General features: G+C 61.0%; 1 protein-coding gene across 1 annotated transcript; it reads left to right on the top strand.

Annotated features, from left to right (window-relative positions):
- Positions 1-5,750: 5,750 nt before the first annotated feature.
- On the top strand, positions 5,751-26,168 carry GLIS2 (GLIS family zinc finger 2). Its single transcript, XM_086375998.1, has 7 exons — positions 5,751-5,942; positions 19,710-19,959; positions 20,830-21,002; positions 21,497-21,673; positions 21,751-21,884; positions 21,983-22,101; positions 23,421-26,168. Exons 2-7 carry the CDS (start codon positions 19,788-19,790, stop codon positions 24,218-24,220), a joined length of 1,575 nt encoding a protein of 524 aa, XP_086232124.1. The 5' UTR covers positions 5,751-5,942; positions 19,710-19,787; the 3' UTR covers positions 24,221-26,168.
- Positions 26,169-26,224: the final 56 nt, after the last annotated feature.

The raw sequence follows: 26,224 nt of genomic DNA, 5'->3' as shown, positions 1-26,224 counted from the left end.
TCCTCCCAGTAGTCCAACTCAGCTAAATAAAACACTGTCTCAATAATCAGAAGATCAGAAAGTTGAGTGATTTATCCACCACCACACAGCCGCACTCCTTAGGCTTTTTTTCCGGAAAGGTTGGTACCGTTAGGCTGAAGTGGCAGGTGCTCACCCCCGCCCCTTTCAAGAAATGGGCTTATTACTTAAGGCACTCCAGGCTGGCTGGGCGTGGCTGAGGAGTGGATCTGAAAACCTCCTTCACTTGGGGAAGACTGGGGGAAAAAACAAAGCAGGGGGGCAGGACAGGCTGCACAATGGACCCGATCCAGTGCAAAAATGAAAATGCACTGGGTCTGTTCAAAATTATTAATAATCCCAAGATGGTGAAGGCAGAACATTCAGTGCAGTATGGTGGTGGTTTAGTCGCCAAGTCGTGTCTGACTCTTGCGACCCCATGGACTGTAACCTGCAAGATTCTTCTGTCCCTAGGATTTTCCAGGCAAGCATACTGGAGCGGGTTGCCATTTCCTTCTCCAGGGGATCTTCCTGACCCAGGTATTGAACCTGGAGTCTCCTGCAGCGCAGGCAGATTCTTTACCAACTAAGCTACCAGGGAAGCCCCAAATCACCCTTGGTGGTGGATGAGCCCTGATGTGTCAGGTTTGTGTGACTGAACAGGTGAATGTCCATAGAGCCCTGATGAAGGAGCTGGGGGCACTTATAGGGGCGGAAAAGCCAGCATGGACACCCCCACCTCCAGTGTCTGTCTCTCCCTGCCCAGGAACCTCACTCCAGGCTGACGTCTAGAGCTCAGCCTCCAAAACTCCAGAAGCTGAGTGCTTCAGGCCCTCTAGGGGTCAGGTGTGTCTCCAGTGGGAGAGTGTGTGTCAAACCCAAAAGACCCTGCTGGTCCTGGGGGCTGTGCCTCCCGGGTGTTCTCAGTCAGGGGCCCTGCTGGCAGGTGGGCTGGGTCATACATGCTGGGCCCAGCAGGGCCCTCAGTTCTGACTCAAAGCCCTTCTTTCTCTCTGGAGCTGAAAGTGAGGAACAGTCAGGGCTGATTCCCAGAATAAACACCCCACCCATAGTTAGTCCCAGCCTTGCAGCCATGGCAAGCCAGCACCAACGGGGAGAGAGCTCTCCAGGCTGACTGCTGAAGGTTAATAAGTCACCCTGATCTCACTTCTTGCCACAGCTCCATCCTTGTGCCTGGGCCCCACTCACAGTGGGCTGCAGGCTTCATTAATAATAATAGCGCAGCTACTATTTGCTGCGCTGTTTCTCCCTTCCAGCCCTTTGTGTTCCCTCTTAGTAGAGCCTCATATAGCCCCATAGCAGGCATGAGGATCATGGTTTCCCAGAGAGGGAAATTAGGAGAGAGTTGATGACTTGGCTGAGGTTTAGGGCTAGAGTTTGGGGTTTGATAGGTACCATTCATCTATCCTGGTTCCTATTACCTCTCCTACATCTGAAACATTCAGGCTCACATGTTGTCTTGTATTATTCAATTCCAGTCCCTTGAATAGATTAAAGGCTCTGGAAAGAGAAGAACCATATTTATACAGCTGAGTTTCTGCTGGACTGAAACTCATCATGTGTTAACCAAAGAGCCATGTACTAAGTGGGCAGGTACATGTGTGTGAATGAGTGAGCCATGTCCCCTCTGGGTACTGGGTAAGGAGCCCACCCTAGACTGAGCGATCCCCTTGGAAACCTGGATGAGTTTGCTAGCCCAGCACACAGCATACCCTCAATAAATGTTGTTGAATGAACATGTGATAACAGTTTAATAGGCATCTGTTGAATGAACGGGAACCTAGGAGATGTTCAATAAATGTTTATTGGGAATTCCCTGGTGGTCCAGTGGTTAGGGCCTGGTGATTTCACTGCCGGGGCAGGAGTCGGGGTGGGGCGGCTTCGGTTTGATTCCTGGTTGGGGAACTAAGATCTTGCAAGCCACGCAGCATGGGGGAAAAAAATGTTCATTGATGAAGGATAAGGGACAATATTCAGCCCCCAAATATATTCAGCGATTATCTTAGTTCCAGTGGTTATAACAAAATACACAGGCTGGGTGGCTTAACCAACCATTATTTCTCACACTTCTGAAGGCTGGAAGTCCATGATCAAAGTGCTCACAGACTCAGTTCCTGGTGAGGGCTCGTATCCTTGCTTGTAGACAGCCACCTTCTTGCTGTGTCCTCACATGAGAGGAAGAAAGGGAGGGAAAGAAAGAGCTCCAACTTTCTTCCTCTTCTTATAAGGGCACCGATCACATCATGGGGACTGCATGAACTTATTTAAACCTAATTACCTTCTAAGGGCCCCATGTGCAAATATTATCACCTCAGGGTTGGGGGTAGGGCTTCAGTATATGAATACAGAGGAGGACACAAACCTTCAGTCTCTAACAGCAATATTTATGATGATGCCAGGCCCTGGGCAGGACCCTGTAGTGGGGGGTGACAAAGCAGATACTGTCCCCTCTTCTACTTCCTGGGGAATTTATGCTCTAACAGAAGAGACAGTACATAACACATGGGAGGGGAGCAGGTGGCAAAGGGTGGGTACTCAGAGTAAGGGCTCCTGGAAGGAGGAAATCTAGTGTCTTACTAGGGAAAGAAGACATCCCTGTTCACCCATCTTGCACTTAGAAGGAAGAAGCCACACTTGGCCTGACTACCATAACAAATGCTGCCTCCTAGAAAAGCATACCATGAAAAACCCTCTCTGAGACTGGCCCTCTGAAATGTCCCACACTCCATCCCACCACTTAGCTGATGCCCCAGGGAGGCAGCAATTATAACAAATGCTTTGGACTCAGATTGATTGAGACCACAACTTGGTCTATGCCTCTTTCTATCTTCTAAGACCTTGGCCATGTCACTTAATCTCTGCCTCAGTTTCTTTCTCTGCAAAATGGGAATAATCATAGGACCCACCCTCAGGGTTATTGTGAATATAATGAAAGTAAAGCATCTCATTCAGAGAAAGAACTGGTCTGGCTGAGAATTGAGGGTTTCTGGTTGGGTCGACTCCACCAAAATTATATATAGAGTTCCTCATTCTTGTTGGGTTTGCAGGTGCCAAATTTAAGGGTTTGTTTGCAGCTAAGGGGACACCAACTGGGTCCTGGAATTGAAAAGCAGTGGGTCAGGCTTAATGCTACCTGCTGTGGGTGTACATATGTGCCAAGTTGCTTCGGTCGTGTCTGACTTCTGTGACCCTATAGATTGTAGCCTGCCAGGGCTCTGTCCATGGGATTCTCCAGGCATGAATACTGGAGTGGGTTGCTGTTCCCTCACCCTCTCCTCCCACGGATCTTCCTGACCCAGGGATCAAACCTGTGTCTCTTATGTCTCCTGCATTGGTAGGCAAGTCCTTTACCACTAATGCCATCTGGGAAGCCTCTTGATTCCTAGTAGTGATTGCTAATGTGTATTGAGAATATACCTCATTTAATTTCCATAACAACCTCAGAAAGGAGATACTATTATTTACCATCCAAATGTGGGAATCCTAAGTCAGAGTTCTCACTGGGAGCAACGTGCTTATCCATGAAAACACAGGGGAGCAGAAAAACAAATGAGAAAGTCCTCACGGGTTAAGGTTTCTTGTGGTCAGGTCCCCTCATAGTGTGGAGACCTGTGGATTTCACTTGAATCAGTTGCAGCTGAACTGTGAGACCTCGAAGGGCAAGGATGGCTGGGATTGTTCACTATCTGTCCCCACTGTCGCTGGCATCCTGTAAGCATTCCATAAGCAGTTTTAAGATTTAAAACTAGCCCCTTGTGTACCTTTTATTACCATCCACCTGCATTGCCTCGCAGCTGGAGCCTGCAGGGCCAATTGGAACGAAGTGAGGCCCCAGGCTGCAGGGCCCCCGAGGGCCAAATCCGGGAGGCCGGAAGGGGGCGCTCTGCGGCCCTCGGCCCCTGCCCCTCCCCACGCCCTGGCTGGTCAGCGGACCCAGAACCCAGAGCGTCGGCCCTTAACAGCCCCCTCCTAGGAGGTGCTAGGTCCCGAAGCTGGCCTTCCCTCGGGACCATCTGCCGGCTAATATTTAACCCGGCCTCACTCCACATTATTCACACAGGGAAACTGGGGTGGGGTGGGGACAGGGGAGGTCACCTCCAAATGGTGCGGGCCTACTGGCCTTTCATGTATCACCCAACAGCCTCTTGTCTGTTCATGAACAGTCATGAGTACCTATTACTTGTCCATTTATGCAACCTATTATGTATCCGTTTGCTGGAAATGTAATGAGCATTTACTACCTGCCCACATAACAGCTCACAGCACCAATTATGTGCCCATTCACCCAACAGTCGTGAGCACTACTATACCTACCTGACCACTTAAGATGGAATGAGCAACTGCTCTGTGTCCATCCGAGAAACATATCTATGTGCGGGAGCATGGGGCCAGGCACTGAGGTCGCTGAGTGATGAAGACCTGCTCCTCTCAGGTTCTGGCCGGGCACCAAGCGCAAGAATGAAGGCAAAATTACACCCAGAATCAAGACGCCTCGCTTAGAGTGCATGGTTTTCCTCTCCCGGACTCCTCAAGGCCAACTGGCAGCGCAGGCCAACACCAGGAGGGTTTGTTTTTGAACCAAGATTTGCCACCAGACAGCAAGAAGATAATTGGGCGGGGTCTCCGGGTTGACCCAAACAAAACACACTTAAAGAATTCGAGTCTGGGATTCAATCTCAGGAGGTGGAAATCAGCTTAGCCTGCTGCAGCTGATTTCTCACTCCTTGCACTTCCTAATCGCCCGCATCGCGCTGGGCGCTGAGGGTCCAGGCGCGATCAACGACCCTCGCAGGCGCTCGCGCTGACGATGTAGGTTGTCCCCAACTGCTGGCACCAAGACCGCGGTGGGGACTCCTCCCTATTCCACCGAGAGGGAAACTGAGGCCGAGGACAAGGCGAGGACCAGCAGCCCGACGTCGGACGGGAAGGAGGGGCTGAGACCAGCCTCGAACCCTCGCTTGCGCCGCCCCAAATCCGGAGCTCGAGCCGCTGCCCGGCGGGCGCTGCCCGCGCGTTCCTGGAACTGGGCTGGGCGGAGAAATCAGGGCCCGCGGAGAGGCACTGCCGCCGCCCTCCCCGCAGCCCCGGGCCGCTGGGGGCCTGGCCAAGGTGACCCCGCGGGAGGCAGACGAGGGGCCCCCGCCCCCTCGGCCGCCGCGACCTCCTCCATCTTCCCGGTCTTCGGGTCTTTTCCTCTGGGCCCACACGCCCTCCCGCCGGTCCTCCTCCGCGCGCCGCCCCCTCTCCGGGCTTCCCCGAGGGCGGGACGTCCCTCCCCGCCAACCACCCCGCCCGCCCCAGGCCACCTCCCAGGCCGTGTCCTAGCGCTGCCCTCGGGCCGGGGGCGGGGCCGCGGGGGGGGACCCGAGGATGGGGCAGAAGAGGACGCGCGCGCGGCCCTGCCGCGGCCCGGCGCCCCCTCCCTCCCGGTTCCCGCTCCCCGGGGCCGCGCCACCCTCCCTTCTTCCCCTCCGCCCCTCCCCCGGCTCAGCGCCGGCTCCCGGCCGCCCCCTCCCCCCGACGCGCACGCCCCGCCTGGCAGCTGGCGCCCCGGGCCTGGGGCCGCGGCGGCGAGAGGGGTTTGCTGGGAGGGAAGCAGCGGGGGAGGGAGGCGGGGGGGAGGCCGCCCCCCGCGCCCCTCCTCCTCCCCCTCCTCCGCGGCCCGCCGGTCCCTCCTCCCGGCTCCCTCCTCCCTCCCTCTCTAAGACATCCCCGCACGGCCCGGCCGCCGCGGCCACCTTCCCTGCCGGAGCTGCAGATGTGGCGGAGCGGCCGGGCGCCGGGCGGCCGTGCCAGGGGAGCCCGCGCCCCGTGAGCCTCGCGCCCCGGCCCCCGCCCGCCCGGCTCCCTCCCCCGCTCGCTCCCCCGCCGCCCCCGACCGCCGGAGCCCGCAGCCGGGAGCCCGACCGCCCCCCGCCGCCGAGGTAAGAAGCGCCCCCCCGCCCCCCCCGGGCATCGCGCCGTGGGGAAGGGGACCGGCGGGAGGGGCCGGCCTGTCGGCGGGGGCTGCGGGACCCGGGGGTCGCCTCCCCTGCGAGTCCGCGCCTCGCCCCGGGCCATTGTGAGCCCTAGCCGGGGCCCCAGCGCTCGCTCCCTCGCTCGCTGGCTCGCGCGCTCCCTCCCTCGCCGGCTCCCCCGGCCGCGTCCCTCTGTTGCTCTCTCCTCCCTCCTTACCTCCGTCCGTCCGGAGGCTGGGCAGAGCCGCGGCCGGGCCCCAGGAGGGAGCAAACTTCGGCAGGGAAGTTGGGCCGCCGCGACGGGGGGCGCGCTGCGGGGTGAGAGGGCCCCCCCCACCCCAAGGCCGGGCACGAAGTTGTCTGGGGCAGCCGGGCAGCCGCCCCTTCCCACGGCGGGGCTGTTCCTAGGACGGGAGTTGAGAGGTGTCTCCTCCCGGGTCCAGGGAAGCCTCCCCCTGCTGCCCCTGACTCGCCCCGGCCTCCCTCGGGCCGGGGGTCAGGACTGGGAGCTGGCGTCCTGTCCAGCACTTGTTCCCCCCTGCTGTCCGCGTGCTCGCAGGAGGGCCGGGCTGAGTAGGGAGGGCAGGGGTTTCCAGCCCACCTGAGGGAGGGTCCGGAGGGGGCGGGAGGAGGGGGCGAGGCAGGTGCATCCCGAAGGAGGGAGATGCCTTCGCCCTGCTTCCCCGCAGGCCCCCTGGGATGGGGCTGGAATCCAGGCTGGCACCTGGAGGCCTTGGCACACTGCCCTGCCCAGCCGGGTACTCAGGCCACAGCAGGGCAGCTTGCCGCCCGTAGGCCTGTCCAGGAGGGCCTGCCTGGCTGGCCACCCTGGGCAGGGATGGTTGCAGGGAGCTGCCCAGCCCTACCCTGGGGCCTGGGAAGCGGGAAGGGATCCTGGGAGGAGCCCTGGGCCCCCAGCCATCACAGCCCAGGATCTTGGCTCTGGAGGGAGCGCTTGACACTGAGGGGGCAGCCAGGCCAGCTGGGGACCTGGCCAAGGCCTGGGCTCCCATGGTTCTTGGTCTAGGCCAGGGAGAGGGCCTGAGCTGTGGTCCTTGGAGGCGGCCATGTGAAGATCCAGCATGCCTGGTTCTGGCATCCAGGAGGGAGAGTGGGGCTTCACGGGCAGCTTTGGAAGAAGCTCGGGGAAGGGGATTCAGTGTGCCCACCCGCCACATCTGTTCCAGCCCCACTCACACATCCTCTCCACGACCTCTGAGCCTCCCCTTTGCTCCTTCTCCCCTCTGGGCCCAGGCTGGGCCTCCCAGCTGGCTCTGGCCTGCACTGGGGGAAGGGCTGCACCTGGGGACCCCCTCCTGGGGACATCCCTTTCTGAGCTCCAGCCCAGCTTGGCTTGGCCCCTTCTGCAGTCATCTGAGCTGGAGACAGTGCCAGGGGCTTGGGCACCGTTTATGGGAGTTGAGGACCCCTTGGGAGCAGCCCTGTTTTCCTTAGCTACTTCCCCTCCCCCTTCTTTCCGGAGCTGCCATTAGCGCTGACCCTCTGACCCCTATGCCTGCCCGCCCTTCCCTGTCTGTGACCTTTGACCTTTGATGTTAAATCCCTCCAGCTGGGGCTCTTTGGCCCCTAAGTGACCCTGGTGTAGGACCTCTGGGGGGGGGGGGCGTCCTCTTCCTGCTCCTGGCTCTCTACACAGGGACACCTGCCAGTCTCTCCCTCACTGGTGGGGAGGTGGTGCCCCAGGAAGCCAGACAGTGAGTCACCCCAGTTCCAGGCACCACTGCTTTTGGGGTCAGTGGCTTTGGGGGATTTGCTGGAACTGGGCCACAGCCTGGAGGGTGATTGGGAAAAGCCCCTGGCCTGGGCGTCTGACATCCTGGATTTGACTTCTGGCTGCGCCACCAACTCCCAAGGGTCCTTGGCCAAGCCAGGCTCTTCCCCTTTCTGGGTCTCAGTTTCCTCATCTGTAAAACCAAAGGGTTGTACAAGGTGATCTTCCAGAACTGCAGAGTCCATGAGAAGACCTGGGGGTAGGGGGGTGCTGAGAGGGGGACTAAGGCCAACAAAAGCCAACTCTCAATTATCTGTGGGTGGAGCCAGGATGAATAACTGAATGCCACAGACATCCAGAAACCTCATTTTAAACAATCGTGTGAACTGAGTCCCGCCCCCCCCCCCCGCCCCCCCAAGGCTTTTGTTGTTTCTGAAAAGCCCAACTGCAAATGGGTAGCCACAGAGATGTCTTCTCTTGCCTGGGCTCCCCGCCTTGCTGGGAGCACCCGCCCACGGAGGGTGACAGGACTACACGGTGCACCCTGGCCTGGGGAAGACAGAGCTCTGCCAGGGCCCCTCCCTGGGGCATGTCAGAGGGCCTGGACCCCTCTCAGCCCCACCCTGTGGATCCCTCTTCCCTCCTTTCCTGGCCTGGCCTTGGCCCAGGCGGTGGGAGTGTCATCGACCACCTAATCCTCCCAGGGTCTGAGCTGTGGTACAGAAGGAAGAATGTGTTTTTCCTGACAACATTTTCCCATGTGCGTTTCCATCTACCCCGGCTCGGCTCGCCAGGCATCCGAGTTTCCCACTTGGGCGAGAGGGCGGGGACGGGTGCCAGGCAGAGTTTGGGGCAATCCCAAGATGGGCGAGGGTGGCGACAGCTGTGGCCGGGGGACCAGATGTGGGACTGGGGCGTGCAGCTGAGCTCTCTGGGAGGCGTTTGGGTGGGCCCCCGCACCCCGGCGCTGAGAGGCACGCTGGTGGTGGGGGCTGTCTCCAGTGCCCTACGCCTCCCCAGGTTCCATGTCCCAGGCGGTGCTGAGGAGGCCCCTTACCCAAGTGGGAAATTCGGATTGCAGTGGAGAGGCCCTGAGCTGGGCGCAATGGGCCTGGGTCTTCCTCTGTTGGGGTTATTGTTATTTTACATTTCACAGTGAGGCCAGAGGGGTGACCCCTGGAAGATGCTGGCTGGTCCTCCCTTCATCTCGATAAGCACCCTTTTCAGAGGTGGGAGGTTTCCATGGCTGGTGAGGGGGATCTCTGGGGCCAGCCAAAAGATGCTGATCTCCCCCAGCCCAAATTGCCTCCCCTCTCTGGGCTTGTGAAAGGGTCCTAGAGATGGGCCACAGCCCAGACATGAGTCTGGGGGCTGAGCTCTCTGAGAATGCCAGGGCCAGCCCTGGGTGGGAGAGATCACAGCTTTTGCAAGGACCTTCAGACACAGCTGCCCCCGAGGTTTCCCAGGTGGCTGCCTCAGCCCCTCTCTGGGGGCAGGGACCTGCACTTTCAACCAGGACACTCGTGCTTTGCTCATCAGCCACGGTTGGGGTGACTCTGACACCTGGACAGGAAAGGACTTACTTGGGGGGTGTCTTATGTAATGGCACAGTCTGATATAGACCCAGATTTGTCTCCAGGCTCCAACTTGGCCCTACAAACCCCTGCTGTCTCTCCAACTAGTAAAAATGCCAGGGTAAGGTCCCGGGGGGGTGGGGTGAGGTGAGGGTGGGGAGGTGAAGTGGGTCAGAGGATGGAGCAGCAGTTGGGGGACGCCTCTGACAGCTCCTGAGAAAATCCGCAGGATGCCTGCCGGTGGCCATCGCAGGCGTTGACACCCATCACCTGAAGTTGCTACGTGAGCTTCTTGAGAGAGACCCACTGAGCCCTATTTGGTGGAAACAGAGGCACAGGATGGAGGAGGGCTGATGGGCATCTGGGCCTGAGTTCCTGGGTCTGCCATGGCTCTGGAGGGTGGCGGTGGGGTCTGGTGGCCACTTTCCCAGCCTGGCACAAGAGAGGAGCCCGAGCTGGCCCTAGCAGCTGTGTGCACCGGGCCCCACGCCTCCATCCTTTCCCTGGCACTGATCCTCCTGGCCTCAGCTCCAGACTTCTCCATGGGGGAGCCGAGGCCCAGCCCAGGGCCGCAGGGGACCCTGGTCCTCTTTCCCATTCCAGCTCTGGGGCTGTGGGACCCCTCCCAGGGAGCTCTGGGCAGCCCCCCTCCCTGGGGTCTGACCTACCTTCTGCCTGGGACATGTCTCTTCAAGTTTCCTCAGGCTGGGCCGAGTAGAGGCCCTGGCTCTGGGCACCTTGAGGGGCAGGGAGCTCTGGCTCTCTGCCCCCCACCCCCCCCCACCCCCGATGCATGGAGGGTCTGGTTAACTGGTAGCCAGGCGGGGAGGGGCCTCCCGGGTACAGAGATGGGAGGTGATTCCAATGGGGGAGGGCTTCCATCTGCTCCACGTGCCCCTAGTGGGGGATGGGCGGCGGGAGCTGAGACTCTTCCAGGGACATTAACTGTTGGTGGTTGGCTGGAGCTTCCCAAGGTCCTTTGTCTTCCTGCTAGACAGCCAGGTAGTCCCCTGCACAGGGCGGGCCTGGCGTGTGACCTGCCTGTGTCCACGGAACTCCAGTCCCAGCAGATGGCTGTCTGCAGAAGGGCTCAGGCCCGGCCCCCGGCCCCCGGCCCCCGGCCCCCCTCCTCCAGTCTCGGCCAAGGGCGGGTGGGAACCTGCGGAGGCCCCAGGAGACTGCTGAGCTGCCTGACTCAGCCCTGGGAGCCTCCAGGAAGACGTTCCTGCCTGGCTGACTGAGGGTCACAGGCTAGCATTCCACTGGGACTCTGGCAGCAAGGAGGTGGGAGGCAGACACTGAGGCTTCGAGATTTGAGGGCCTGGCCCAAGGTCACTTGGGGTCGGGGAGGGCCAGAGGGGAGCCAGAGCCTTGGACTGCGTGGCTCTGGCCCCTGAAATGGCAGTTCAGTCCAGAGCCCCTCCTGCTTCTCTGCTGCCCCCCCCCGCCCCCCCCCCCCGTCCCCTGCACAGTGTGGGGGCAGCTGTGTCCAGAGGAAGCCTCTCTCCCTTCCCCCCACAGTCCACCTGGGTCTGCCTGGCAAGTCCCAGCCTGCCTGAGCCATTTCTCCCCAGGGCCACTCCTTCCTGTGTCCAGGACCCCCCACCCCTGACCCAACCCCTATCACCACACTCCTAAGCTAACTGACCCAGAGCTGTGATGTCCCTCTTGTCACAAGGCTGTGGGGCCCCTCATTGTCCGGCCTGCTCCAAAGTGCTCCCCACTCCAGTGCTGCTGGCTATCTCCTCCTCCAGGCCGAGCCCCTAAATCCCCAGTTCAGGACACCTAGTGGATACCCTGAGTGATTCTGTGGGCCCTGGGCCCCAAGAGCCTGAAACAGGCCAGGCCTGGTACGGCCCCACCCAGTGGGTGTTTCCTTTGGGTTTAGAGACAGCCCCTGGCTTCTGGACTTGCTTTCCTGCCCAGAGTGGGAGCAGGGGCGGGGCAGGGTGGCTGGGAAGAGGGCGCAGGGGGTGGAGTCCAGAGTTCATGCTGGAGCCCCTGCTGGGCCTGGTCTAAGCCAGCTGTTCTGGGGAGGCTCTGTGCCAAGGCTAGGGGGATAGGGGGGCGGTGGCAGGAGATGAAGCTGGGGAACTGGACCCTTCTGGTCATCTTAACCCACCAGGGTTACGCCTTACCCTCATCACCCAGATCTGCTCCTGGGTCCCTCGCCCCAAACCTCTGTGGGTGAGCCACTTCCCTCTTTGGGCCTTAAGCCCTTCCACACCTCACCCGGCTGGTAGGTGCCACCAATGGATTCATCCCCTCAGCAAACTCTCAGTACCAGGTGTTCGAGAAAAGTGAAGGGCAGATATGATGGTGCCCTTAGAGGGATGGTTTGGAAGTTCAAGCTCTGGTCCTACTCTCGGCCAGCTCCCGCCTTTCACTGATGGGGGAACAGGAGCCCAGAGCCCTGTCCACGTCAAATTAGGAGCAGGCCTGGTTCTCTGGGTCTGAGTCCCCAGCAGCACTTCAACTGCTGCCCAGTTCCCTCTGGTTGAAGGAGTGGCGTTAGTGAGGACTTGGACCAGGGCACCTGTGCCAGGCATCACAAGGCACTGCAGGCCAGGGAGGCTACCCTCAGCATTGTGGGGACAGAGGCAGGCCCCTTGCTTAACTCTGAGGCACCTGGAAGAACAGCCCACGTGTGGCTGCAGAAGGCAAAGATCAGAGAGGGTGAATCTGGGGAGACTTGCTGGAGGTCAGAGGAGGGTAACAGCTGGAGGAGGAATATGGAAGTGTGGAAGGTTGTGGGGTAGGAGCTAGCACCCGAGGGGGGAGCATCAGGCTGGCAAGAGGCAGGGAATCCTGAGAAAGGAGGTGCTGAAGGGGAGAGTCTGGGGACAGAAGATGGGCTGGAAAGGAAGACAGCAGTCTTCTGTATAGAGTACTCTGTGGCTCCCCTGTGCCCTCCAGGTCACTGCCCACTGGCCTGGCCTTTCTCTTGGGCTTCCTCCTTTGCTGAATGACAGGGAGACTTGCTGTGGGTCAGTTGGGGCCACACCTCCAGGCCTCTGCTGTGTTGGGTGCAGACTGTGGGCTTTGGAGCCTGGAGGTAAATCCCAATTGTGCTATTGATAAGCTCTGTGATTTTGGCAGATAGTGGAACCACTCTGAGCCTTGGTCTCCCCATCTGGAAAGTGGAGAGGACAGCACCTAACTCCCAGGGTCCTGAGGATGGACAAAGATGGCGCACAGGAGGCACGCTGGCCATTCCTGGCCTGCCGCATGCCTGAGGCCCCCAGCCTGTCCCCCCCTGTCCATGTGGCCGACGTGGATCTTAGCAGCCCACTCCTGACACTGTTCGCATCTGTGCAGGCTGGGTGACCTTCATTCTCATTCATTTGTGGGCCCCCAGGACCGAGTGGAGGGCCTGGTGTTGGAATGCATAACTGAGTAGTTGGTAAATGAGGCGCAGGGAAGGGCCAAAGTCCAGAACCTGCTGACTGCCTCCTGCCCTGTGAGTTGGCGGGTGCTGTTCCCAGTGGGCCTGATCCCTATCCTGGGGCTGTTGGGGGGGGAGGGTGGGCCTTCCCAGGACGCGGGAGGCACTCCTGGGCTCGTCCTGCAGCCAGGGTCGGTGTGGGAAGCACAGTGTTTCCTCCTCAGTGGGGACTGGACCTCACCCCTGCTCCCACCCACAAGCCCCAGAGTCCTGGGTCCAGGACCCTGACGCTGGTTACCTGCCGTGTCCCGCGTGCACAGGTGTGACACATATGCGTGTGCCTCTATGTCTGGGGGTGCCCATCCATGTCCTGTGGGATGCTGGCCAATGCCTCTACAGGCCCTCGAGAGCACTGGCCGAGCGCCCAGCGCGGCCTGCCTACTGTGAGCGGTGCTGCCTGGCAGGGTCCAGGGCCGTGCCTGAGCCTTGCCTCCGGGTGTGTGTCTCCGTCTGGCTCCCCTGCTGCCGGCCCCTCCCTGGGATCTGGGCGGCCCAGGGCCCAGCCCTTCCCTCTCCACCCGCCCCCGCCCCTCCTCCCCGGCCCCAGCCCTGGGCGTAGGGGCTGCTTGGCGGGCTCCCCTCTGGCCCAGGCCCAGGTGCGGGCAGTGCTCACAGCCCCACGCACCACCTCCCCCCAAGCTGGGCAGACAGGAAAATACCAGACATAGTTGTGCAAAGGTGGCTGCAGGCGGGCAGGCAGCAGGGGGCGGGGGCCCGCCTTGATGGGTCTGGAGCCACCGGGCAGGGGAGGCCTCTGTGCCAGGCTGGGCCCTGCAGCTGGACGGATGTGTGTGTCTGAGCTGCACCCCCCACCCCATCCTGGAGTCACCCTGCTGGCGCTGGGGAGGGAAGTGTGGATCCTAGGGAGCTGGAGCTGGGGGGGCGTGGGTGAGCCAGCTGCTGGCCTTCCAGCAGCTGTGCTGCCTGACCCATCGGGGTGACCCTGGAGTGACTGTGTGGGCCCCCCCCCCCAGCCCGGGGTTGGGAACAAGAATCCTCAGGGCTACCAGTTGCTGGCACCGCCTGTGTGCCAGGTGCCAGGCAAGCTTGCCCCGTGAGCTGGCACCTTATCCATGGCGCCTGTGTTCCTGATGAGGAAACCAAGTTGCAGAGGGGTGGCTGGGAGACTGGGACCTGATATCCAGACTCTGGGTCCCTAGGGTCCATAAGCCACTAGCAAGAACCACAGGGGCATGCAAGGGTGTGTGTGTGTCTGACTCTGGGACCCCATGGACAGTAACCTGCCAGGCTCCTCTGTCCATGGAATCCTCCAGGTAGGAATACTGGAGTGGGTTGCTATGCCCTGCTCCAGCTGACTCTGGGTACGCTCCCAAGTTGGGGCTGCCAGCCTGCACCCTTGCTCAGGTGCTGCCCAGCTGGGAGCTTTCCCGTTTATGGCTGAGCAGAGAGCTTGGCCCTGGCTGTGTCACCTGGGGGCCGTTGGTTCCCACCTGGGCAGGGTCTAGCCTCCAGGGGACCTGGAGAAGCTGTCCCCCCTCCAATCTGTGTGCTGGCTGAGCGCCCATCTTGGGGTGAGGGCAGGGTCTGCTTTCCCATCTGGAGGTTCCCGGGAAAGGCGAAACCCCACACTTCCAGGAAGTAATGTCCGCCCCACACTGGGCCCTCTCCTGGGACCTGCACGGGCAAGCCCTCAGGATAAGCCCCTCCCTGGGTCCTGGGAGGAGGCCTGTTTCTTCCAGGCTGCTCAGAGACTGTCCGGGACCTCCCAGCGCTCTCTCTTTGATGCAGTCAGGTTCTGGAAGCAGTCTGGGGCCAGCTGGGGCCACCCTGTGGGACAGCAGGGCCTGCAGCCCTCCCTCTCCAGGGCGCAAGCTTGTTTGGTTGTGTCCTCAGCTGAAGCAGGGGTGGTCCCAGGTGAGGTCGAGGCTCTAGGTCTGTGGGTACAGCAGGAGGGCCGGCCCCCTCTGTCCTCACAGCCCCCCAACTGGCCAAAGACTTGGGGGACTCAAGTGCTGGTGACACTTTATTTACAAGTTTAATTACACACCTACTATGCACCCGGCACTGTTCTAGGTGCTGAACACTATATAACAGGGGGAAACACTAGAGTAATCATTGGATGGGCATCATCATATTGATTTCTCCCCAAAATCCAAAGGAGGGGGGCATCTTACACTACTGTGTGTGTGTTTAGTCGCTCAGTCATGTTCGACTCTTTGCAACCCCCATGGACTGTATGTAGCACACAAGGCTCCTCTGTCCATGGGATTTCCCAGGCAGGAACACTGGAGTGGGGTGCCATTCCCTGCAGTATTATCATCATCTTAATTTAGAGATAAGGACAATGAGACCCAGACTGGGAGGTGACTTGCCCTGACTCATGTGGGCAGGACGTGGCAGAGCCAAATTGGAGACTGGGTGGTCTGACCCATACTGGAGCCCTGCTCTGCAGCCTGCTCAGGAAGCGGGTCGGAGGAGATGAGGCCTGCGCCTGTCTCTGGCTCCCGCCGCTGGGCGCCTGAGGAGGGCGGAGCCCTTGGCTGGAGCAGGGTGCAGCAGCGGTTCCCAGGAATGCGGGGCTGTGCGGCCCTTTGCTTTGGCAGCACATCTGCCCTCAGCTCTCCAAGCCTCCTTGTGGGCCCCCCAACAGTCAGCCCCTCCAGCGCCCACTCACTGCCTGCTGCCCCTCCGGGGTTTGGCACACAGCTCCCACAAACCCCTGGGCAGGGCAGGGGTGGGAAGCCAGAGCCCCTTTGCCTGCCCCTTCCCACATCCAGGGGCCCCAGGGGTACCGATGGGTGAACATGGCTTCTGGGTTCACCTGGGCTTGAAACTCAGCTCTGCCAGAGACGAGCTGTGTGACCTGGGACAGTTCACTTCATTTCCCTGAGCTTCAGTTTTTGCATCTGTAAAATGGGGATGAAACAGCACCTGACTTAAACAGGTGCTGGTACATTGCCTGACTATCAACAGCTGGTGGATGGTGGTGATATTCGTCCTCGGCTTCCAGTCCCAGGCTTGCCACCCACTGTGCAATGTGGGCGAGCGGTGTCCCTTCCCGGCCCTCAGCTTCCCCCCACAGGACCCGTGTACTGATGGTTTTGGTCCCTGTGCCAGACGCAAGGGGCATCCTCTGAGCAGGTGGGAGCTGATGGGCACAGGGGAAGCCAGGGACTTGCTTCTGCTTTCATGCCATAGCAAGAAAGCCACGTGGGCTTTTGAGAAGTGCCTCCTGGGCCCTTGTCCCCAAGTCCTAGGCTGGACAGGTCATGGCTGACCAAAGGGCAGAGTCAGGACTACGCCCCCACACCTTACACCCCCATCACCTGGGAATAAGGGGTGTGCCTTTTGTTGCCTGACAACACTGCTATCTTGGCTTCCACTCACCTGGTTCCTCGCAGCTGTGGGGTGGGTGGGACGGTGGGGGGGCCATCTTACAGTGGGCCCTGTCCTCTATTTTTGCCAAGGAGACCCCGAGTGCCTCTCAGTGAGGTGTACCGAGCTCGACGCCTCCATCCACACCCGCACTTCTCCCGGCTCAGGGCCAGCCAGCGGGCCTCTCCCCAACAGTGACGAGGGGCTTTCTCCAGGACAGATTCCTGCCAGCGCCTCCTATTAGCCTGGTGACCTTGAGCCTCAGTTTCCTCATCTGCTCAGCAGAAGCGGCTTTAGAGGGTTCGGGGCGCACAGATGGCTCCCGGCACATGGTGGGAACGTGGTACATAAAGACACCGCCCACCGACCCCCTTTAGGGTCCGCGCTCCGCCCCTCGCCGCGAGACCTGGCGGAGGCGGGGCCTCCTCCGGGTCTCAGTTTCCCCGGGGGCCGGCCCCGCCGCGCGCTCGCCCCGCCCCTCCGCCGGGGGTCGGCAGAGCCGCCAGGTAGGGCCGGCCGGCCGCTGCGGGAGCTGCAGCTGGGGGCCGTCTGCGCGCGGCGGGCGGGCGCACAATAGCGGCCATTGTCTGCGCCAGGCGGGCGGGCGCGGTGGGGCGGGGGCCGGCCCCCTGAGGGCCAGCGCGGCCCACCCTCGGGGTGACCCCGCCCCGCCCCCGCCTCCCCGGTGGTCCCCGCGCGCTCCCGATCCCTCCGCCCTAATTAGTTCCTTTCGCAGCTGGAGCAGCGGCGCCCGGCCGCGCGGCCACCTCGGCGCCGCCTCCCTAACCGCCCCCTCCTGCGATCGGGGAATCGCACAACCCCGCGGTAGCAGGGCGCTCGTGGGGTCACCTCGCGACTAGCGGGAAACTGGGTCGGGGCTTCTGCAGCCAGGCTCCGCCCGGCATCCGCTGGGCACCGGCCCTCTCTGGGCTCCGCGCTGCCTAAGAAACTTGCCTCTGCTCTCGGCGAGGCGGGTCCCTGTCCTTATCCCGAAAACAAACACCGAATGTCCACCCGCCCACCCCCGAAAATCAATCCAGTGATGGCTGGCTAGCCGGCCTCCAGGGGGGTGATTGCCGCGCCAGTCCCGGGGTTCTGGCGCGGGTGCGTCCGGCTCAGGGCCTCTGAGGCCCCAGAGAAGTGACACTGGCTCTCGCCTGCCCCTCTTCATCCAACCCGGGAACAAAGAGCAGAGCCCGAGCCCAGAACTGGCCACCTCCCTGCCTGTGGGGAGTGAAAGGGGACACTTCCAGGTTGACCACAGTCAAAGCAGGAAGGAGGGTCACAGGCGTCTTACCCTTGGATGGATGGGGACAGCCTGGGGTGGGGGAGTGCTGGGAGCTGTGGGTTTTGGTGGCTGATCCTTCCTTCTTTTCTAGGAGTGACCAGTTTTGGTCTCCTGGCTTTACTCTGGCTCCATCAGAATGAACACCTGTTCCCAGGGCAGGACCAGTGGCAGGAAGTAGGGGGCTTAGGGTGGGGTCTCTGGGGACTGGGTCTGCTGATTGAGGAGGTGCTGGAGTCCCAGCTTCACCCTGGGAGACTAGCTCCTTTTGGGGTCCTCCCTCTTTCTGAGCTGAGGCAGTGTCTCCTGCAAGTCTCCAAACCAGGTGACCCATGGTTCCTCCCTGATTCCCCTCTGGCGGGGACCTGGGGTGGGGTGGGGTGCAGTAGGCAGGTGCCAAAGGACGTTACTTGAGCAGTGTTGCTGTTAAGTCAATGTCAGTCTGAATTCCCAGTTCCCAAACCATCCTGCCCTAGTGGTCTCCTCCAGGAGATCGGGTAGGGGGCGGGGGACAGGCTGTGGGGAGGCCTGTGGCCCTAGGCCAGCTGAAGGACCAGGCCACCAGCCCTTCCTGGCTCCTGAATTCTTAATCAGCATAAATATTTACTTCCTTCCTCCCCTTCCAGGCTCCCAGCACAGAGGAGCTTCAGGGAGGTTGGACTGGGCCTGTGTCTAAAAATAAACAGGTGGAGGGACAGGCAGACACACAGACAGACAGACATCACTGGGGGGTGGGTCAGGCAGAGGGCAGCTCCCTGCCCAGACAGAGGGAGAGTGGAGGGGGCCCAGGTCCATTTATCACTCTCACCCACCCAACCTGCCTGTCTAGGGCTGGAGCTCCTAAGGGGACAAGGTGGCAGTGTGGTCCCAGCCCCTGGCGTCACTGAGAACTCCCGACCTATGCATGCCCTGCGTGCGGGTTCATCCAGACGGATCTGCCAGCTCCCACCTGATGTAGGAACAAGTCAAGTCACAGATTTCGGTCCCATGGCCAAGTGCAACCACCAGTACCATGATAATGCAGCCCCCTCCCCAGGCTCAGAGACTCCAGCGTCGTTTCGCCATGTACTGGGGTCTTGGGATGTGTCCTCAGAAGCAGAGGGCCCTAAGTGAGGACTTTGTGACCTGTGTGCACTCAGGGTCTTATCTGGGAGATGGATGAGAGGAGGCTTGGAGCTGGGGCAAGGCGGCTTGTCCTGGAGAAGATGACTGGGAACATGGGTCCCCACCCTCCATGGAAAGCTCCAGGCAGCTCAGCAAGCACACACACTAGTGAAATATACAAAGTCTTTTTACCACGTGGTGGTCTTGGGGATGTTCTGTATAAAATTGTGAAGAGCTGGAGTCGGTGAACGGCAGGGATTATCTTCTTTGGCAGATAGATTGTCAGAATGCAATCATCTCAATGAACAAACACAAGGAAACAGCGTTTCCCAGCATGTGAAGTTTGCTGCCGTGAAAAATGATGTTTGAATTTGGAATGAATAGTTGATCTTGCTCTTGGGTTTTTTTACATGTGAAGAATGTTATGCCGTTGAGAAATTCTAAGGAAGTGGTGAAAATGTACCACTCAAAATAAGAGTATCATCACTATTTAAAAAATTATGTATGTATGTGTTTTACTAACCACTAGACAGCTGATCACTTTCCCCTACGCTGGTCTTGGCTGGGCCGTAGTCCCCAGCTGCCCCCTGGTGGTGGCCCAGAGCCTCTGGCTCCCCAGCCGGTGGGGCCCTCCGTCCTGGAACGCAAGGCCACCCGTCTGTCCGCCCAACCCTTGGAAGCAGGCCGTGCTTTGCAAGGCTTGCCTGGGACAGGCTCTGGGCCTCATTCCCTTGGAGTTTTGGGGGCTGCCTAGAGGGGTTGGCTCATTGGTCAGTAGCTAGGCCCTTTGAGGGCTATCTGGGAAGACACTCATTGCCCTTCTGGCCTGGTTCTGGGTCTTCTGGCTCAAATCAGGCATGTGTCCCAGGCATGACCTCCCACCCAGTCACAAATGACCTTTGGGACTTGCCTGGCCAGTTCCAGGGAGAAGATCTGGCCTTGGATCTGAAGGCTGTGCTACTGCCTAGCTCTGCAGCTTGAGGCCGTCGCTAAGGCTCGGTTTGTGGCAGGCTTGGACCCTGTGAGCTTTGCTTCCCAGAAAGCCTTGTGGGAGATGAATGCGTTAGATCCGGGTCAGTGGTTGGCTCTCTCTGATATACCTGCTGTCTGGGGCCACCGAGAGGGTCTCTGTGCCCAGGAGACAGCCTTCACACTGCCCTGCACACACTGCCTCTCTGCTCCTTTGGGCTTTAGTGGGGGCAGCCTGAGGATGAGTCTGGGGTCCCAGTGTCACAGCACAGCTCCTGCTTGCTCTCAGGTTCCTGCCTGAATACCAGCTCCGGAGCCCTTCGCTGCCTGCCGCTGCCGCCGCCCCCACCCCCCAACCCCCACCACCATGCACTCCTTGGACGAGCCGCTCGACCTGAAGCTGAGCATCACCAAGCTCCGGGCGGCGAGAGAGAAGCGGGAGAGGACGCTGAGCGCAGCCCGGCACCGAGCCCTGCACAGGGAGCTTGGTCTTGCGGACGACAGCCCCACGCCCGGCTCCCCGGGCTCCCCACCGTCAGGTACTGCATGCCTGGGGCAGAGCAGCGATCTCGGAGCCCTGGCGATAGGAAAAACGTCCCCCGATGGGCTCACCTGGACGCAGTCGCAGCCCCTCACAGCCTCACTTAGGGTGCCCCGCCCCTGACACTGTCTACCCACCCTCCCAGCAGTTCATCTCTGCATGTTCATCACTGTCCCTGGGAGGAGACGACTGACCAGCCCAGCTCCTGAAGCTGGCTCGGCAGAGCTAGTATTCAGACTGAGGCCTCTGGCTGGATTTGGGGGAGCTTTAAGGGGCAGCAGGGAATGCACAGGTAGTAACAGAAGGCCTTGTGGCCCTGTGTCTGCGCTCTGAGGCAGTGTGATTGGCCAGCCAGGCAGACGGGGGATCAAGCCCAGCAGGTGCTTCTCTGGGTGGCGGGGGTTACTTGAGGCCCAGGTCTTCTGCTCCATTTCTGAATGTGGACCCTGAAAACTGGATCTACCATATCTGAGCTGGGCCACCCAGCCCAAACCTTTCATGTTACAGAAGTGGGCACTGAAGCAGAAAGGGACTTGGGGGGAAAGTGAGTAAAGTCCTTAACCTGACATTGTGACGGGAGCCACGGGCCCTGGATTCAAGTTCCTGTTCAGTTACTTACCCTGTGTGCCAGCCCACCCCCATCTGAAGAATGAGTACTTCCTGTCTTAACCAATGGCCAGGCTCCCACCTTGGCAGACACCACACCTGTTGGCTGTGGAGGCTTCAATTCCTGGGTTCCGGGGTGGCCGGGGATGGGGGCGCCATGGCTAGCATCTGCTCCGAGTCACAGCGGAGGAGTCATGGGCGGGAGGGCCTGGCCCGCTGGGACTCCTGGCTCCACTACCCCCAAATTCTGCCTTTGCCCTAGGCTTCCTGCTGAACCCCAAGTTCCCCGAGAAGGTGGAGGGACGCTTTTCGGCAGCCCCCCTGGTGGACCTCAGCTTGTCGCCACCGTCTGGGCTGGATTCCCCCAACGGCAGCAGCTCGCTGTCCCCAGAGCGCCAGGGCAACGGGGACCTGCCCACAGTGCCCGCCGGCCCGGTAAGGGGGAGACACGTGTTCTCGAGATGGTGCACTTACCTCCTGGGGCCACTGTTACAAAGGACGACAAACTGTGTGGTTTAAAGTGGCAGAAGTGTATTCTGGAACCTGAAGTCCAGAATCACCGTGCTGATGGGGCTGTGTGCCCTCTCGAGGCTCTGGAGGGCTCTTTCCTGGCCGCTTCTGGCCCCTTGCCTTGTGGCCACGTCACTCCAGTCTCTCTGCCTGTCATCACATGGCCTCCTCCCCTCTGTGTGTGTCTCCAAATCTCCCTCTTTCTCTTGTGGAGACACTGTTCACTGGGTTTAGGGTCCCCAGGCAGCCTGACCTTCTCTAAACTTACATCTGCATGGACTCTCCACAGAGGTCCTGTGCACAGGTACCAGAGGTTGGGGTTGAGACATGTCCTGTGTGGGGCACCGCTCAGCTCCTGGACAGAGGGAGATGGGCCAGGTGGGCAGCTGCTGACCCACTCTGCCCCCTGCTTCCCCCAGGACCTCCAGCCTCTGCGCTACCTGGACGGTGTCCCCAGCTCCTTCCAGTTCTTCCTGCCGCTGGGCTCTGGGGGGGCCCTGCATCTGCCTGCTTCCTCCTTCCTCACCCCTCCCAAGGACAAGTGCCTCTCGCCAGAGCTGCCCCTGCCCAAGCAGCTGGTGTGTCGCTGGGCCAAGGTGAGCGGGGAGCCGGGCGGGGCAGGGTCTGGGGCGGGCGGCCCCCTCGCGGGCTCAGCACGCTCCTGGCCTCGCAGTGTAACCAGCCCTTCGAGCTCCTCCAAGACCTGGTAGACCACGTCAACGACTACCACGTGAAGCCTGAGAAGGACGCGGGCTACTGCTGCCACTGGGAGGGCTGCGCCCGCCACGGCCGCGGCTTCAACGCCAGGTGAGGGGGGGCGAGGGGGCGGGAAGGGGGGCCTGAGTGTCCAGCGGCTGAGCCGTGCTCCCCACCCCCCTTCCCCCCCGCCTCCCCCCTCGGAGCAGGTACAAGATGCTTATCCACATTCGCACTCACACCAACGAGAAGCCACACCGCTGCCCCACCTGCAGCAAGAGCTTCTCCCGCCTGGAGAACCTGAAGATCCACAACCGGTCACACACAGGTGAGGACCCCTGGCAGCCAGGGGATGGGCGCGCACCCCACTGTGTGGCCATCCCTTCCTGAGCACCACATGCTGTGGGGGGTGGGCCTGTCCTGTGGGGCGGAGACCCGCCCCACCTGCTCTCGGGGGCACAGACGTGTCTTCCTGTGTCGTGCTCAGCACTGTGTTCGTGTGATTGTCGACTCGTTCCCCCTCTGACTGTGGCTGGTCCGCTCACCCCTCATGGACCCTGGCACGCACAGTAGGGCCAGCACTGGCCAGCAGAGCCATATGCCTAATTTTAAATTTCCTAATCACCCTCACTGCAAAAAAAAAAAAAAGTACAAAGAAATACATGGTGAGATGAGTTATTAATACAATGATACATTTTCTTGAGCCCAGTATATTCAAAATGCAATCATTTTAATATTAAAACATCAACGGGACACTGAAATTCTTCTTTTCCCAAAGTCTGCGGACTCCAGGATGTGTTTTATTTATTTATTTGACTACCTCGGGTCTTAGTTACATCGTGAGAGATCGTTCGTTGCCGGCGCACAGACTTTGTAGCCATAGCACGCAGGCTTAGTTGCTCTGAGACATGTGGGAATCTTAGTTCCCCAACCAGGGATCGAAACCATGTCCCCTGCATTGCAAGGTTGGTTCTTAACCACTGGACCACCAGGGAAGTCCCTCTGGTGTATATTTCATACTCAAGGCACTTTTAAAAGCTCACAGCCTTGTGGGGTTCTGGCCAGCCCTGGTCGGCGGGGACAGCCCTTTAGTAAATCTGGAGCCACTGGTTAAAATGAAGTGAAAGTGTTAGTCACTCAGTCGTGGCCAACTCTGGGACCCCCATGGGGACTGTGGGACTGTAGCCCACCAGGCTCCTCTGTCCATGGGATTTTCCAGACAAGAATACTGGAGTGGGTTGCCATGCCCTTCAGTGAGGGATCTTCCTCACCCAGGGATTGAACCCCCAGTCTCCTGCATTGCAGGCGGATTCTTTTCTGTCTGAGCCACCAGGGAAGCCCTGGTGTAAGCCTGGAGCCACTGCTAAGTCAGGGTCAAGGGCACCCCTGTGCGCTCACTGTGAGCTAGGCACCAGCAGGGTCTGTGTGTCATTACTTGTGAAAGGGGTCGCTGTCATCACAGCCTGAAGCATAGGCCCAAGGCCGAGGGTACATACAGCCAGGCCACTGGAGTCAGAGCTCGTGTACGTGCTGGGGACACGGCCACCCCAAATCAAACAGGTCTCTGTCGGAGTTGAGTGGGTGGGCGGGGCTGGCCTGGGCCGGCGGAAGCCCCTCACGCAGGCCCCGCCCCGCCCCGCCCCGCAGGCGAGAAGCCGTACGTGTGCCCCTACGAGGGCTGCAACAAGCGCTACTCCAACTCCAGCGACCGCTTCAAGCACACGCGCACCCACTACGTGGACAAACCCTACTACTGCAAGATGCCCGGCTGCCACAAGCGCTACACGGACCCCAGCTCGCTGCGCAAGCACATCAAGGCCCACGGCCACTTTGTGTCCCACGAGCAGCACGAGCTCCTGCAGCTCCGCCCGCCCCCCAAGCCCCCGCTGCCCGCCCCCGACGGCAGCCCCTACGTCAGCGGGGCGCAGATCATCATCCCCAACCCCGCCGCCCTCTTTGGCGGCCCTGGCTTGCCCGGCCTGCCCCTGCCCCTGGCCCCCGGCCCCCTGGACCTCAGCGCCCTGGCCTGTGGCAACAGCGGGGGCGCCGGGGGTGCGGGGGGCATGGGCCCTGGGCTGCCCGGCCCCGTCTTGCCCCTCAACCTGGCCAAGAACCCGCTGCTGCCCTCGCCCTTTGGGGCCGGCGGACTGGGCCTGCCCGTGGTCTCCCTCCTCGCTGGCTCCGCTGGCGGCAAGGCTGAGGGGGAGAAGGGGCGTGGGGCCATGCCGGCCAGGGCCCTGAGCTCGGAAGGCCGCAAGACCCCCCTCGAGAGGACTGAGGGCAGCCGCTCCCGGCCGAGCCCCGACGGCCTGCCCTTGCTGCCGGGCACCGTGCTGGACCTGTCCACGGGTGTCAACTCTGCCGCCAGCAGCCCAGAGGCGCTCGCCCCTGGCTGGGTGGTCATCCCGCCAGGCTCCGTACTGCTCAAACCAGCCGTGGTGAACTGAACCCGCTCGGTGGACGCTGACCACCTGCAGCCCAGCCGGCAGCTCCCAGCTCTGCCTGCCTGCCTGCCTGCCTGCCCCTGACGACGAACGGAAACTCTTCTGCGAAATAGCAATAATGTCCTCCTGCCCCGGGGGCGCCCCTGGGCATCAAGGATGGTGCTAGAAGGGCATGGCGGGCACCCGGGCTCCTGAGGGGGGGAACCGGGTCTGCCGGCCGGGGGAGAGCATGCCCCTGGGAGCTGAGGCCTGGCTGACCTCCAGCCCACGCCTGCCCGGCCCCCACCCACTCTGGTTGTCTCCCTCATCCCGTGGCCAGCTGGGCAGGTCACCCTTTCTCCCTTGCCCACTTGCCAGCCCTCACCCAGCAGTGGGGGTGGGGCTGGGGGTGACTTCGGCCCTCCCATCCCCTTCAGTGGTGAGCTGGGAGGAGCCCCCTGGGATCGAGGTCCCACCCCATCCTGCTTACTCATCGGGCCCCTGCTCTGGAGGCTCCTGACCCCTCTCCCTCTGGTCCACCCTCCAGAGGGAGAGCAAGACAGACGCAGGCCGCGGCTAAGCCACAGCAAGAAGCCACCTCCCCCCATGACAAGGTGCCTCCCGGCTGAGGGAGGGAGGCCCGCTCGACCAGCTGCCCCCCACTGCCTGCCGTCTGCGGTGGCCAGCACGCTGCCCGAGGTGGAGGTCCCTGCTCTGGGCTGGCTGGCCACTCGTCTGCCCCCGCGTCCCTCTGCTTTCAGGGAGCCCTGAGTCGGGAGAGGTGCCCAGCTCAGGGAACAGACGGGGCTGGGCCTGGCCTGGGACCCTGCACCCGGGGACGGGGGAGGCCTGCAGGGCAGTTAGAGCGTGGAGGCTGGCTAGGGACAACCCCAGGCCGAGACACAGCTTCTGTTCTTTGGGCGCCAAGGCAGAGCTGGTGCAGGGGAGGGGGCTCTAGGCCGGTGCTGGGCATGGGAGCGTCCCAGTGGCCACGGACGGATGGATGAAGGACCTGGGCTTGACAAGGGATGAGGGGCAGCGAGGCAGCCATGGAGGCCGTGGGGGCAGGGGAAGCCAGAGGGGAGAGCTGGCTCTGTGGCCTGCTTCCTTTGGCTTCTCTGAACTGAGCTCCTGCCCTCCAGGGACCAGGGGAGCTTAGGGTGCAGGGTCTCCACATGCCCCTGCAGCCCATGCTGCTGACCAGCCCAGGGGCCGGGCTCTCCCTACCAGGCCCTGAAGGGGCAGCAGCTCATCTCGTGCCCCACCCTGGGCCCTCGTGCTCCCTCCTGTCAGGGGCCCAGCTTCAGTCTGGGGGGTCCTGGCCTTGGCCTTGCCCTGGGCTGCACCCTCCACGTCCCAGCTGCAGGACAGGGGAGCTGTGGGACTGCAGGGAGACCCTTGGCCCCCGTGCAGTTCCGGGGTCTCCCTGCTGCTTCTCTGCTCACCCGCCCTTTCCTGGACCGCCCTTCTATCCCAGAGGGGTTACCCTGACCCGGCCCGCTGACGGGCCCGCAGCGCTGGCTCTACCCCTTGAAGGGGCCACAAGCAGAGCAGGAGGGAGCTGGTCTCCTTCCCTCGCGCCCCACCCCGGACCCAGGCCCCTCACCCCTACAAGGGCCCCAGGCCTTAAGTCCCCTTTGGGGCGAGGGGTTGGACTCAAGCCCCAGGAGCAGAGGAACAGGGCATAGGAAGGCGACATTAGCTCAGCATGTGACTCGGTGATAGACCAGGCCCGAGGGGGCCGGTGTACGTGTCGTTGTTGTCGGTCTGTTGTTGCACATTCCAGGATATCAGTATTCTAACAGGTTCTAAGTGCCTTTCTATCGTAGCTTGTTTTTCCTCCTCTTGGCTCCATTGCTGTTAGCATAGAGTTTAAAAAAAGAAAAGAGAGATAAGCTAATGACTATAACAATATATTCCTCCATGTGAGAGGAAGTTTATAAAGAAATGAAATAAAAGTGCGTTACAAACATGCTTTGTCTTAGATGTGCCAGGAGCTGGCCACGCACAGGAGACCACCTCCGGCCG

Source organism: Bos grunniens, chromosome 25, assembly GCF_055505025.1.
Source record: "Bos grunniens cultivar Pamir isolate PY7600 chromosome 25, Bosgru_T2T1.0, whole genome shotgun sequence".
Classification (NCBI taxonomy): domain Eukaryota; kingdom Metazoa; phylum Chordata; class Mammalia; order Artiodactyla; family Bovidae; genus Bos; species Bos grunniens.
Note: the sequence above shows the minus strand (reverse complement) of the source record. Positions and strands in the feature narration are given on the sequence as shown.